The sequence below is a fragment of the Trichoderma virens genome (genome assembly GCF_000170995.1).
Source record: "Trichoderma virens Gv29-8 chromosome Unknown TRIVIscaffold_92, whole genome shotgun sequence".
NCBI lineage: Eukaryota > Fungi > Ascomycota > Sordariomycetes > Hypocreales > Hypocreaceae > Trichoderma > Trichoderma virens.
This window is the reverse complement of record NW_014013657.1, coordinates 755,533-770,006: the sequence shown is the minus strand read 5'-3', so window position 1 is coordinate 770,006 and position 14,474 is coordinate 755,533. Positions and strand designations below refer to the sequence as shown.

The following is a 14,474-nucleotide window of genomic DNA, read 5'->3' as shown; positions in this document are numbered from 1 at the left end:
TGGTTTGTAGTAGTATTCTTCCTGTAAGTTTTGTTCCTGCAGCTTGGCATAAAGTGTAAAGCACGAGAGCTCCCGAAGGCTATTTTCGTCGTTCTGGCATCGCGAGATAGTCCGTACACTCACGGAGAGTCATTTACCACCAAGAATTCAAACAAAGTCCACATAAATTTATTAGATGATTTTTAGCCCAGCCATAAGCGGTATAACGTCGTCTTCCATTGTCACCACACTGCCGTCTCTTAGGCTTCGGCAAACACTGTAAAAGTCGCATTTGCCAACCCTGCACACATAGTGTACCTTGCGACCCTTCTCACGACCTGCCACCTGCCTCCTGCTAGATTTTCCGCAATCGCACACAGGGTTATTAGAGCCGTTTCCTCGGTCATCACCAAATGTAATGAGGTTGTTGCGAGAGGGGCAAGAGGGGCATTTGTAATACGGACGCCCTGCGTTTCCGTTCCGATTGGATGAGAGAGTTACATATCTCTCGCCCAGAGCTTTGCACCTTTTGCAGGTAGGAAGCCCCTGAGGGTGTGGCTCAAGAGTGCATCTTCTCACAGATGAGAGGTCGAGTGTTATAGAGATAGTATCCTACCTCGGGTAAGCTTAGCGTTACCGTGGATGATAAGGGCCCAAGTACCATGTTGAGATGTTGTCACAAGAGATTGCTCTAGGAGAGAACGAATAGTTGTTAAAAAAAGTTACATGGCAAAAGCCTCTCACACAATCGACGGATATGGAAGGGGACTTGCGTCAACACAACCTCATCAAAAAATTGGTATAATTCAACAGAGAGAGAGCTTGAAGAAATTGTAACTACGCAGCTCCTTGGCAAAACTTTCTCAGTATCTCGTCATCAATAATAATGCCATAAGGTCATATTCGATAAAGAAGCTATAAGGAAAGCCGTCCATTTCGGTCGCTCATCAAAACTCCAAGAGTCGCTGGTATCGCCGATGAGGAATGTAGGCCCAGAAATAGCATGGAACCTTTTTTTCTAACCCGCTGTCTACATGTTCATAGAGCCCATCATTTCAAGCCTCCGTCACCCGCAGTTATGAGCTCCTTATTGGCGCAGTTAGTTCTATGCCTTACATTGGCCATATTAAATCAGGGCCCTTCAGTTTGTGCCTCCAGTTAGATTGTATTGTAAAATCAAGAAAGCCGACACTCACTACCGTCGGACCTGTCCCAGGTGGGAGATTATAGATAGATTAAAATCGTACAGTATATACCTCAATATGCAATAGAAAACCCCAACAAGCTTGTGATAGTAGGGATGTAACCGCCCAATTACAACGTAAATACATATGCAGCCTTGGGCCTTGTCCTTCTTACAGACAAAGAGTCATCCTCCTCCTGCTAGTGGACCCAAGCATGCATTATCCATCAGCGTTTTCCACTCTTGGGCCCCCAAAATCCTCTTCTTAATGCATGCCATGTTGTCGCTCTTTATGCTACCCCTGCTTTTCCCTTTGCTTTTTCAAAAACAAAATAATCATAGAGACAGTTGTCGGCCGCATTGTCTTTCATCCTTCTCGCGACTTCACATCCATCCACACGCTCCGCATTGACTGACCTTTGCTAGCCCATGAGCAACAGAAAGAGAAGTAGAAAGGAAAATACAAATGAATTAGAAAGGGAGAAAAGAAAACAAAAGAAAGCCTGGTCACCTCTTTCCCCACCACTTCTTCAAGCACATAGCTGTATGTCAAAATGCGTCGGTAAACAAACTGCGGCACCCGCTCAGTTGGAATTCGTCATGTCATCGTTCAACGTGCAATAAACCGTAGATGTTGCTCTCTATATATTGTCTCCTTCCCTGCCCCCTTGGCCTTTTGGAAAAAACGCTCACCGACGGTTTTGTGCTTGATGCTGCCAACCACAATGTTTCTCCCCCTTTCGCAGAAACGCCCTCACTTCCACTCCCCTGTTCCTCCAGACGACACAAGACCTTGACACTTTATACCTCTTCATTTTCCCAGTCCTTCTCCTGAAACATGGGCGGGTTCCGCGAACCATTCACCTCCAACTTTTCCAGAAACTCTGGAGGCACGGTCGGGATGTATTTGCGTTCCCTTTCTCTGTTGACACCTCCAAAGCCTGCTCCGTATGATACCAACATGTCCGTGACTGATGGCAGTGCAAAAGGGAGCATGTACGATGGATTCAGTAACAAACTCTTTGGGGTGCTGTCTTCATCATCCGAGTCTGCACCACCTGGCGTTCTTATTTGAACGCTTTTGGGAGTTGACTGTCCATTTCCGTTAAAATTGCTCGTTACTGGTGTAGTAGGGACGCTTTCCGACGCCTGGTTGCTCTTCTTGAGTGCCGCCTCCCTCTGGATTGCGAGGAGGTACTTCATAGCGCTGGCAGGCAGTCCTTTTTCACCAACTTCGGCGCGGTAATGCGTAGCCGAGTGGATCAACTGCTGAGGTGTCATCCTCTTGAGCTGTTGGAGAGTGCCGACCAATGCCTCCAGGTCATCAGCATCCAGAGATGAAAAGCACTGAAGCCATTGCAAAAGTTGGATAACGGGGGCGAGGTGCCTCTTGGCCGCATCCATTGTGGTTTCACCCGTCGAGTTCATCTCGCCGCCTTCGTAGTGTTCCGCCTGTCTATTGTTCGTTCGTGCCCAGTCCTCCACCATTGACACGTTCATGCGGATCTGCATTGCCTTTGTCCTGGCCAGATACTTACGGTTCGACATCACTCTGTTGAACAGTTCGCATCCGAGCCAGTAGAGGAGCTGAGAGATGATTTGTGCCGTGATGACCGAGTGAATATCGTACAGGTCCAGCACGAAGAGCGTCGATGACAGCAGCGAAGTGACGTTTCTGGGAGCGGGCTTCGCTCTCTGTTTTGGAGACGGCGGACGGAAACGCTTCTCAAGAGGCTGCTCCTTAACTGTAGACTTCCTCTTGAAGATCTTCCATTCGTTTTGGAATGCAATATCCTCAAATCCAGGGATTGTCTCGTGCTCCAGCATGGCAGGGTCGAGAACTTTATCCAGTCGTCTCTCGGCATCTCGGACGATTAGCACAAATATCTCGTTGATGAGCTCTGCAAGCTGTGCCTGGAATGTGGTTGTCGCCTCAACCAATCCAGCATCTTTCTTGAGATAATGTAGGAGGAGCGTCGCGTTTGAAATCCAAAAAGCTAGGATAGTCATATCCCACTGGGATTTTTCAACGACAGCGTTGATGCGAGCCATTGCAGATACGAGTAGTCTTCTCAGCAACTCCGGGCTAGCATGGTAGTGTGCATATCTCGCGCTGAGGAAAATCATGTTGGCAGGGACTGGTTTCTGTGATGGCGACCGCTGGGGTGTCATCTTGGTGACCACAATATCCAGTATCCGGTCCAGTTCGTGCTCTTGGAAGACAAACATTTGGTCGTGGAGACAGCGACTCCAATCGAATTCTGCCTGTTCTTCTTCAAAGTCATCCATCGGCTAGCAGTAGGTCGCATGAGGTTAGCCGACAATAAGTAAAATTTAAGAGAGAAGAATGGAGAAATAAGAAAGAACCGCGGTTGTTTAGACATACCTCCGGTTGATCGTCCATTCCGACGTTGCCCAAGTCAACTTCGAGATCGCGGGCACTCTCCATCATCAGCCGTCTCCGCATTTCGTTTTCCGCCATTTCCTCCTCGAAGCGGTCCTGTGAGAAACCGGGGTTGTAGAAGTCGCCCATGATGCCTGCGCTGCCGATAGAGTAACCGTTGTCATGGAGGTAAAATGACATGTCGCTGTCTGGGGGCACAAAGTCGAACGCCGTCCGTCCGGAAGATGTCTTTTGCTCTGAAGACGCTCCCTTGTCCAGCAGCAGTTTCGATATGCCCTTGTGGCGATTCGTCATTGCCCACATAAAAGGTGTCCATTGGTTGCGGTCCTGCTGGTTCACATTGGCACCCGCCTCAATGAGAGCCTCGACGACCTTCTCGTGACCCTGAAGACTTGGTTAGTTAATCGTTACATACATCATCGATATCCTCTCTTAGTATTGTAGGAGCGAGACGAACAAAGCAGCTAGCATATATCAATGCAGGGGTTCCATCGTCGTCGGGGAGATTGACGTCCACGAAGGACTTGGCATCTCCCTCGAGCAGCTTCTTGACCTTGTCCGTGTCGCCGTTGCTGGCAGCCATGGTCAAGGCCCTTTGCAGTATGTCCTTCTTTTCCGACTCCGTCATTTTTTCGTTTGTTATAATGGCATCCTCATCTTCGAGCGCGGCCTCGTTGCGATGCGCAGCTTGGGCCGCCAGCATTTCCATGAGTCTGGCGTCGCTATCCTTTGGGCCGCCACCGACGAAGTCGTCCTGGTTCGAATCGTTCAGGGACAGATCACCAAAGTTGAGTGGCTTCGCGAGCACCGGCGAGGTGAGGAATTGAGACTGGCCTGCCCCAGAGTTAGCGAGCCCGATTCGATGCCAGATATGCTATAGCGGCTGGCTATAAAGGGGGTTTTGTTCCGTTCGCCACACGGCGCACCGCAAAACTCAACAACGCAACGCACCTTGCCAGCCGTCATACATCTCCGTCTCCGGCATTGTGAATTCTCCAACAGCATGTCTCCGATCATCCAGCGACGTGGGCAGATCAGCCGGAATGGTCCGCCGCTTCTCGCCGCCATTGTCGCTGCCAGAGTCCCCAGGATCCATGGTGGGAGGAGGGGCAGGGCCAGAGTGCCTGGCTCATGGGACGCCGCAGCCGGTGGTCGATGCACGGACGAGCTCGAGGCCGAGTTGGGTATTGCGATCGGATCAGAAGCCGCTGCTTGTCTGCTCGAGCAAAGGCGCGTTTCGGCCAACGTCTGGAGTCGCGTGGGAGGTGGCCTTGACAAGAGAGCGGTCTACTATCCTACCCACTTTCAACGGCTGTTAGCTATAGGTTCGTCATCGGATACGATATCGAACGGGGTGGTCCGTGCGCAATCTCCTTGGCCAGCTCACCTTACTGCAACGAATAATTCCCCGTTGAAGGAAAAAAATAAGGTGCTCACGGCTTCATCAAGCGAACTGGGGAAACGGGTTTATTCATTTATGCTTTTTTAAAGCTCCTTATCATTTCTTTGTTCTATTTTCTCTGAAACCTTCCTTTTTTTCCCTTTGATTTTGGGCTGCATCACCGTACCTTGGCGGGCTAAAATACATGTGAATTTCGTTAATGCCCAAAGTCAATTTCCCGCTCTACGCTACCCGTTTGCCAAATGCCCGGAATCGCTTGACTCCTCCATCAGGTATCATGGTAAGCTTCACATGCGTAAGAGGCACATCTCCAACCGCAGACACAAACTTGTGCTCCACGTCCGGCCCAGTCTTGCTGGGCGCTACGGCCTCCACCCATCCCTCAGAGTTCGCTTCGGGCTGGCCCTCTCCTTGCCACGACAGACCGTGGACTGCAACTTTCTGCGGGAAATTTCCTCTAAAGTGCGCCGTGTCCACGATAAACTCCTGGATATATCCCGGGGCTCCCAATTTGACTATCGTCCAGTCGACGTGGTCCTTGCCTCGAGAGCGCTTCGTCTCCCAACCATCGCCCATGTCCTTGCCGCGGCCCGGCAGCAGCAGGTTGTCCTTGGTACCAAAGTGCTGATCGCTGCATGAGATGGCAATGCCGCCGTTTTGCGCCGCAGCAAGGTCGAAGACGGCGTCTTTGTCCTCGGGGAATACAGGGACTGCGTGTCCAAACAGGCGGAATCTGGCAATGCCTCCATCCGGGTACATGTTGAGTCTCACGTGGGTGTACTGCTTGCCGGTGGGTTCTTCAAGCTTCCAGCCGTGCCTTTGAGATGGCCCGCACTCCCGAATGTCGAGGATGGCTTCCCACTTGCCTCGGCCGCCCTTCCATGAGACGACCTCTTCATCGTTGTCACTGAAGCAGCCTTCTACGGAGATGGCAGGGGCATTGTTGCCATTGAAGAAAGCCGTGTCTATTTCAACGCCTTTGACTGTGCCAGAAGCAACACCGAGGCGAATCACAACCCAGTCAAATTCTTCAGCATTGTGGCGTCTAGTCTCCCAGCCGTCGTACCAAGCTCCGGTATAGACCATCTTGCCCGGCTGGCTGATGGGCGCTGTTGGGGTTAAGAGGTTGTTGGCCTCAGCAAACCACTCATCTGAAAACCCAAGAACCTTGCCACCCAATCCCGCTGAGACAAGATCTGATGCATTGAAACTCGTGTCAGTAAATGCATGCTCATGTTGCTCATGTACGTGCATGTGTAAATGGGGAAAAGATGAACATACCTATGCATTCTAGACGGAATGTCTTGTCAATTTCGTCGGGGCCCAGCTGTGTTGCCTTGATAGCATCAAGCTTATACTCGACTTCATCAGCAAAAGACGACATTGTGCGCGAAGCTTGAGAGTAGACAGTTTGATATGACACTGGAGGGTAAAGTCGCTCAGGAGGTGAGAGTCAAGAGAAGCAGGGGTTAATTGATGTTTGTAGTCGGTTGGTGTCGTGTGCCCGACCGCCTGATAAGAGAACATAAGCTGCGGCCCCCTCCTTGAAGTGGACATTGCGTGTGCTGTAGAATCGGCCACCTCCGAAGCCGGCCGGCGCTGAGACCCGGCGTCAACCGGTCAAATAAGCGGGGAAGCGCATCAATCCTTCGAGGGGGTGGCTTATTTAAGGTCTTGGCTTTTCAACAACAGCAGGAGTATATGTTTGTGTATTGGTCGTTGCTGTTTTGTTGCTGTAATAAGGCAAAAGAAGTGCGTTGATTGCGGTGGTGTTTCGACAATCTCCTCAACCAGGAGTATACAAAAATCACCTCGAGCAGACTACCGCATGCTATAGTCACCCTGGAGTAGTATTGAAATGATAGATGAATACCATTCTGCTACATTGTGCATATATCGTCAGAGTGGAATACTATAGGAGTACATGTAGCAAGTCATCGAGCCCCCCTGACCACTGCCGATATTTTCCAAGCTTACATAGCCCTCAATCGGAAGATTAACTATTGGTTACCGATATCGTGGACTCAATTATCGAACCCGGCAGCCTTCAAGGATGCACGGATGACCAATTGTCTCCTTCTGTGCTAGCACACGGGCTGTAGCCCATCCGTCTGCCTCCATTGATTCAAATGAGACAAGGCAAATGTAGGGTAAAGATGAAGCACGAGTCCAGCCCCCAAGAATCGCCGGAGCCAGCGGGTACAATCGCTGTGGAGAGGACACGGAGGCGTTAGACCTGCGTTTTCGGGTTTGGCAGAGGCCGCCATCTGCGAGGCAGCCCGAGAAATTTATTTGCAATGGCCATGTTGACTTGCATTTGAATGTGTCACCAATATGTATGCTGCGCCAATGCCCAAGTCCAGCGGGCTCCCTTGCTCGACAACATTGGACGCAAGTTCACAAGAAGGCGCAATTGCATATTGCTCAATGAACAGGCAGTGACACGAATTACATGCCGTCTTCACTTGTACACCGTTAGATGCACAATATAGTTACACGTTTACCACCTGGACCTCGTATCCACGTCCCAATGCCACCTCTTTGCGTGCTGCCTAGGTAAAATTGTGTGTTTATTCACTGTCACAGCGCTTGCTTCAGAGCTTCCCCGCGCTACGGCCCCCATATTTGGCCACCGTCTTTCTTCGGTTTGCTAATCGGCGGCGCTGATTGGCCCAACTTCCCGATTGCTGTTATCTATCGTGTTCCCCACTGTGGCATACCAAGCCGAATCGGGACTTGATCCTGGTCGTACGGCCATGACGTGCTGCATTCGGAATCTACATCAATTACTCGTCACTTTATCCAAGCTGCCTTCATCTCTTTGCTTGCTGCTCTTTTCCTCTTCTCTTCATTCACCAAGCACACTGTGATCAGCCGACACAACTCAAAGAAGCCCAACGGCCCAAAGGGTACCAATCAGACTTCAGTTCAGATACTGATCATCACGGGACTCGCTTCCCGAAGCTTCAAGTTTGCAGTTGAGCTGCATCGGAGCTGTGTGCACTAGCCAATCGAAACCCTCCATCTTTCGACGTCAAATCTTCGTTTTGCATTTTCAGCCCGACGCCATGGCAAGCGCTACTGGCTTACCGGAACGATTGCCCAACGGCTCCGAGGAGGGGCTGACAAGCCGCGAGACTGAACCGCTTCTTGGCCGCCCTGGAGATGTTTCGCAAGAAGAGGGCAAATCAACCCTCAATAACTTGGTCCTAGGTATGTACCTTTCGAGATTGCATCGCCACCCGGATATTGGAAGTAAGCTCCCCTAACACGAACCAAACAAGGCACTGGTATCATCGCGCAGATAGGCATCTGGCTCCTCGTCGTGCTCATCTGGGCTAGTGTCTTCACCAAGCCTCTCATCCTCTTCTCGGGACACCCTCTTGCCCAATCCTTCGCTGTTCTGGTGCTGGTACAGTCAGTTCTGTTCCTCCAACCCACCCATACAAGCGACCAGAAGCGCCTCGGGCAGCGTGTCCACGGTCTGCTTAACCTGCTGGCATTCCTCTCTCTCGTCGCCGGTATGACCATCATTGAGTACAACAAGGAGAAGAGCCATAATGCGCACTTCCACTCGGCGCACGGCTACCTCGGTGTCATTACCTCCATAGTGCTCCTGCTGCAATACCTTGTCGGCTTCACCATGTGGGCTACGCCGAAGTTGTACGGAGGCGAGGAGAATGCCAAGGCCATTTGGAAGTACCACCGGTACAGCGGGTACTTTGTTTTGCTGCTTCTACTGGCCACCATCAACAGCGCGACCCAGACGGACTACAACAAGAACGTATTGAAGGTGAAGCTTTGGGCTACGTTTAGTCTGTCGGCTCTTGTTGTTATTGGGGTTTTCCCCCGGATTCAGAAACAGAAGCTGGGCTTCAGCCGGCCGAGTGTGTCGCTTTGAATGAGTCGAAAATGCCAAATCGATAATCTAGCCGGCCAGTTTAAAAAGTGCTTCATTACCTGGTTTCCACAATTTAGTTGGACTTTTCTTTGTGTAGTTATACCTACGGAGGACAGAATTCATTGCAAATCAATGAAAATTCGTACCGTGACCAAAGTACTGGCCTGTGTGTACGTGTATGTATGCCGCGCGCGAAATACGGGGTTCAACGGTTTCGAAATGAGAACAAGGAAAAATGGAGCCACAGTATGATTGTTTTCATCAAATACCACGACTCAGCCTTGTAGTGGAAATATATTCCTCGTCAGGAACCGTAGCAGTTTATTTTTGGCCAAGCTAAGCTTTACGATGCCGAAGGACGAAGGATCCGCCAGTCCTAGACTCTAGTTCTCGTACGAAGACAAGCAATTTCAACGGTGGGTCTGACAAGGAAGCCTCACCTGAGGCGAGTCGCTATGCTGATATTACCGAAGTCCCGAAGATGACGACGGGTGGAGAGTCCTCTTTCGGCTCCAAGCAGGACTTTCCCACCCCGTATCCATTGTCTTCGGAAAAATAAAAATAAAAGAAAATCGAAGCTTTCGTCTTGAGGGCTGGGAAGGGCCTGAAGTGGAGCGCAGAGCGTGTCGTCTGGAAAACTAGACCTGTTCCTGATCCCGTGGTGATCTTAGCATCTGGCAGCAGATCACCATTTCTGTGGAATTCCGGTACGATATTCCATTGTTGATCTCGGATACACGGAGATGGCGGAGACCCTAACAGTGTCTGTATGAGCATAGGTTTGCACATGTGAATGGCGTCGGAACGAGTCAATACAAGCGACTCCAAGTAGCAGCCAAGCAGGGCTTAGGCCCTTGGGTTTAGTGGCCAGGAACAAGTGTCTTGCATGTAGATAATAAATACCTAGTATGTTTTATATGCTCTCTGTCTTCTGCTCATATATTACTCATACTGAGCACCTAGTCTACGGCACATACTAAGTTACCTTTGGCCATTCTCCTGTACTGCACCTCTCATCAAGTACCAACAGTCAGACTGGCGTACCATTTAAACTGTCATCTCACGGCTTGTTGTAAAATTGATATGAATACAGGTTTCGGTAATGCCCAGCACCTCAAAAGCTTCCCTTCACAGCGCCGTGCATTTGCATTAGCCATTAGCAGGCTCAGAGCGACACGTGTCTCCGTCGTGTCCACTTCCCCAATACGGATTCGGCCAGGATCTCCAATGGTACGCCACCGACGCAATAGCGGGCCGCAAATTCACTCTCGACGTCACCCACCCGTTGGGGCCAGGCGCCTTCCCGGTTTGTCGCCTGTACGGGTACGGGGTCTTGGTTTCGGTTGTGGTGATGACAAAGACGGCGCCTTTTGGCTACGACCAGGACATGATCTGCTTGGGCCTGTTACTTTGCTGCTGCAAATAGAAGGCTGTCGACTGTGGCGTAAAGTCTCCTGGCTTTATCCAAAGTTGATACCCTCTTACCGTTTCCACCTCTCCGCTCCTCTCCCGCCTTTGCCCTTTTGTCTCCCCATCTCCTGCAGTAACAGGTCACATCGTCTCCGGTACTTACGAGTACTCGTACCCAACATGCTAAGGGTAAAATGAAAAAATTGCCCGCCTGCGTGTGCGGCTGAACCTCCCCCTTTGCTACCACGACAAGTTGCTTTAGTAGCGGGTTCAATACGTCATTGCACTCCTAGACATTGTGCTCGTTATACCTCAGAATGCCGCATCGTGACAAAAAGCCCGGGTAGCGGCATTGTGGCTTTCTTTCGCGGTGTCGGCCATTGCATGTCTCAGTTGGAGTCTGGCCGGCTTCTCATTTCCTTTGTGGTGGTGGCGTGATGCGGTGAAGGCAAACAATGCCCCAAGGGCCGGCAAAGAGCATATCCATGCCGCGAACAAGCGGTTCCGCTGGAGAGGCTTGCTGGTGCAAGCGGGTCATTGCCAACGTTGAAATGAGCTATTGTGGATACAATCCAGTTTCCCGGACAAGATGCTCCCGTTTCTTTGGGATTTTCATCGAAAGACGAAGCACTGGTATGTACGTGTACGGTAGACGGGGGCCGTTGACAAAAGGCCGTCCAACTACATACGAGGTTGGATTGCCACAATGCCATATTACATGTACGTGCGAGTCAGCTCGTAGTTTGGTGAGCTACACAGCCTCTGTGGTTGGTCTGGATACGTAGTAGTCGTGCCGGAGCGGGAACAGGTAGAGAGACTGGAGTTTGCTCGCCCCTTAGGGATGGGCCGCTGTCACGGTTTTGCCCTTGGCTTCTTCTTCTCCCTCTCCCTAGGCCACTCAACTTGATGGCTCGGACCGATCGCCTTCCGCCAGGCTGTATTGCATTGCATTCAGTGCCAAGGTGGGTTTGGTTTTGGCAGGTTTTGCATCACCTTCCCTGCCACTTATATCGGTGGCCGATTCTTTCTAGAGGACAGTCATCCTCCACCCCACCGCTACGTCCTACAGGGGGGGCATTTGAAGATAAATCCTAGAATCAGATGGTTTGGCATGCTATGAGGTGGGTATATAGGCCGCGGATGCAGGTTAATGGCCCGGGATTTGATGGTCATGGGAGGCGTCTGCTTAGCAGTCATTTTTTGCCTTTGCCGACAGGATAGCAAAGTGTATTGGCTAAAAAGTACTGTACATGTAGGTGGCCATCTCAAAGAATCGCATGGTGTTGAGTCGAAGCTCTCAGCTACAAGGTACATGGATTTGGAATATTATGCCGGGGATTTTACCAATTCTAATCAACTAAAAATAAACTCATTTGGCGAAGAGCTTGCATCCGAAAACGACGTCTACAGTATACCATGCCATCAAGGCAAGTCCAGGTATGTGGTTGTATGAGCGGGGGGGTTTTCGGTTGAAGCTGCGCACACACATTCATGTGACCCCGGGGGAGATGACGGAAATGGAACAGCGATATGAGATGATAATGACTTTGCCAAGGATCACAAACTTTGTTCTCTCTCGTTAAAAGAAGGGAGAATACGAAGTATTTGCGGCTGCACCGGGATACAGCCTTTTGGCCTGCTTCACAAATGACGTTGCTGCAGCAGGCCCCGTGGGGGAGATGTCACATACTGACTGGGGGGGCTTTTTTTTTTTTTTTTCCCTCTTACGAAGCCGAGTCTGCCTGTGTGTCGTTCCTTTTTGTGAGACATGCTTGTACGGCGATGCGCCGTCATCAGGCGTACAACAGAGGTTGAGCGTCGGCGACGACGGATCGGCGGTCGATCTGTCGGTCCATTCCCCGAAGGACATGGCATGTTGTTCACGTTGCAAGGAGGATAGAAGCACATGTATGTACAGTACAGTATCATTTGGGGTCTGCATGATTGCATGTACGTCACAACATGGCCTGACAAAACCTCGAGTGGCCGTGATTCGTCCCTCGTACCCGGTGTTGGCCATCCCTGCGGGCGGTAGCACGACGTCGGCCTCGCAGCCTTTTGGCTAGGATTCATTGCATGAATGTCATTTTTTATGGATGCTGGAAGGCATAGGTAGGCACAAGGACTGTACTATGTACTACTATGTACAGGGAGCGGACGGATAGGAGAGCCGTCGTCAATACGGGGAGACCAGTCAGCGGTACCGTAGCAAGCATTGGATGCGGGCTTGCAACACAGCATGAGGCATTGCTCAAACGCCCAATTCGGAGCTTCGTTGGATAGGGCTAGTTCTGGCTGGCGTCCGGGGAAAGGTTGCGTGGATGTGGATGCTAGTCGAGATCAATTTGCAGGGCCCGAGATTGCTGGTACGAGAGCAGACAAGGTCGCAACTTGGCTAACAAGATCCATGGCATCGAAGCTTTTTGTTCGGCGCCGCTTTGGTCTGTAAGCTGCTAGCGCGCACTCTGCTTGTCTGCGTAACCCACGCGCCCCTGGCTGGTGGACCCGGGTTGAGCTGCTGAGTGAGCGAGCATCAACGAGGCCATCGTGTCGTTCGTCTTGATTTCCGAGGGATCGAAGGGCACAAGTGCTCATGTTCCTTGTCCTGACAGCTCCTGGGCATCTGTCCCAGGGCATGTACAAGCACTAACCTTGCTCGGGGCCTCCTGGCAGCGTTTGGGGGTAAGATCGGTGCATTTAGTAATAGTACCTATTGACATCTGCTGTCTTCTCAACCGCATGTAAAGCATCAGCATCGGGCCGCACCATTGCATCGATACGGCGGTCAGCATTTTAGGCCGGACCGAGCAGATGGATGTTCGATTCCATTCCATGTACATGTCCTACAGGATTGGCGCTGAAGCCTCACAGCTGACAGACAGATTCGTACCATCACCAGAGACATTTCGTACTGCTTCACTTTTGCCAGGTACCTGCTATAGTATCTAGTATCTAGACACTGGGCTGTGGCACAATTCAAGTCCTTCAGCGACTGGTTCAACTGACGCCACGCATACAGCCAGCCAGCCATGTACAGTACACGTAGTCACCCATTGATATGGATGCCTTCATGTTGTCAGCGGTCAGCGGTCAGCAACATGCTGAGGTTACATGTCGGCGTTGCGTGAGCTGCCGTTGCTTGGATACACGTTGTGCCTATGGCATCGACGAGAGGTCTGTGAGTATATGCAAATGTGAACATGGAACAGACACGTCGGCACGGCTGCCCCGTTTCCAGGCAAGCGTCTAAAGCAGCCCTGAGGTAAGTCCCGTTAGTCTGGTAGCCAAGACGGAAAGCTGAGATGCTCTGTAGAACGCAGATGCTCCGCGTGGCCGCAATTTAGAGTTGGGGGAAAGGCACGCGAGCTTCACGATGCCCATTAGCACGGCCAAGGCCCCCTCTCACTTTGGACGAAACGGCCTGGTACAAACGCTCGGAGGACTTGCTAACTTGGAGTTAATCAACACGAATTTAGCTGCGGCTACAGGTACTGCTTGCTAGTGTGCTCAAGTGTACTCCGTACCGTACATTGACATCCATTTGATGATGTGCTTCATGTGTGTTTGGTGTTTAAAACGCAAGGCGTCGGTCTATTCCCGGCTGGTGAAGAATACTGTACTCGTACATGCAACCCGCACTGCAAGCACAAGGAGGTCCTCGTCTACACCAAGGAAGAAAGGCAAAATCCCCGATAGACCTTGGTAATAAAAAGACATGGAGAGAAAAAAACCTCTTCACACCCCTTGACGTGGGGCTTCTGGGATCGCTGGATTGGTTCACCGGAAGGGCCTTGGGGGTTGGCTGGTGCTTAGCGGGCTCCTAGTGAATAAGGCCTGGGCTGATGATGAACGCCAGCCTCCAGTTCCTGTCGTCACCTACGTCATAATTTTTTTTTTCGCTCCCCTAAGCGGCCTGGCTGCCGGGGGGTGTTTCTGGGGGGGCGATGACATGGGGGGGTTTTGTGGAAGCGCTTTTTTGGCATGCAGAGCCAAACTTTGCCCGCCAAAACCAGTCCATGCAGTCCATCCAGTTTCTGCGCCCCCCTTCGCGAGTCTCTGCAGCGTCCAGTCTCCAAGTCTGTTTTCCCCAAGCAAGAAAACGCCTCCGGCTCTGCAGCAGGCCTGGCCAGACCCGGAGTCTAAGCTACAGCAGCAGCAGCAGTGACAGCAGCAGTGACAGCAGCCCGGAGCCACT

General features: G+C 51.3%; 2 protein-coding genes across 2 annotated transcripts; one reads left to right on the top strand and one right to left on the bottom strand.

Annotated features, from left to right (window-relative positions):
• Nucleotides 1-1,211: 1,211 nt before the first annotated feature.
• On the bottom strand, nt 1,212-6,405 carry TRIVIDRAFT_214821 (uncharacterized protein; the record flags this gene model as incomplete). The annotated part of the gene is made up of 6 exons (XM_014094184.1): nt 1,212-3,454; nt 3,549-3,950; nt 4,024-4,400; nt 4,518-4,690; nt 5,195-6,164; nt 6,250-6,405. The coding sequence occupies 6 exons, from the start codon at nt 6,350-6,352 to the stop codon at nt 1,964-1,966; spliced, it is 3,516 nt and encodes a 1,171-aa protein (XP_013949659.1).
• A 1,631-nt stretch (nt 6,406-8,036) lies between these two features.
• TRIVIDRAFT_38132 (uncharacterized protein) lies at nt 8,037-8,869 on the top strand (the record flags this gene model as incomplete). Its single annotated transcript, XM_014094183.1, has 2 exons — nt 8,037-8,181; nt 8,253-8,869. 2 exons carry the CDS (start codon nt 8,037-8,039, stop codon nt 8,867-8,869), a joined length of 762 nt encoding a protein of 253 aa, XP_013949658.1.
• Between the last annotated feature and the right edge of the window lie 5,605 nt (nt 8,870-14,474).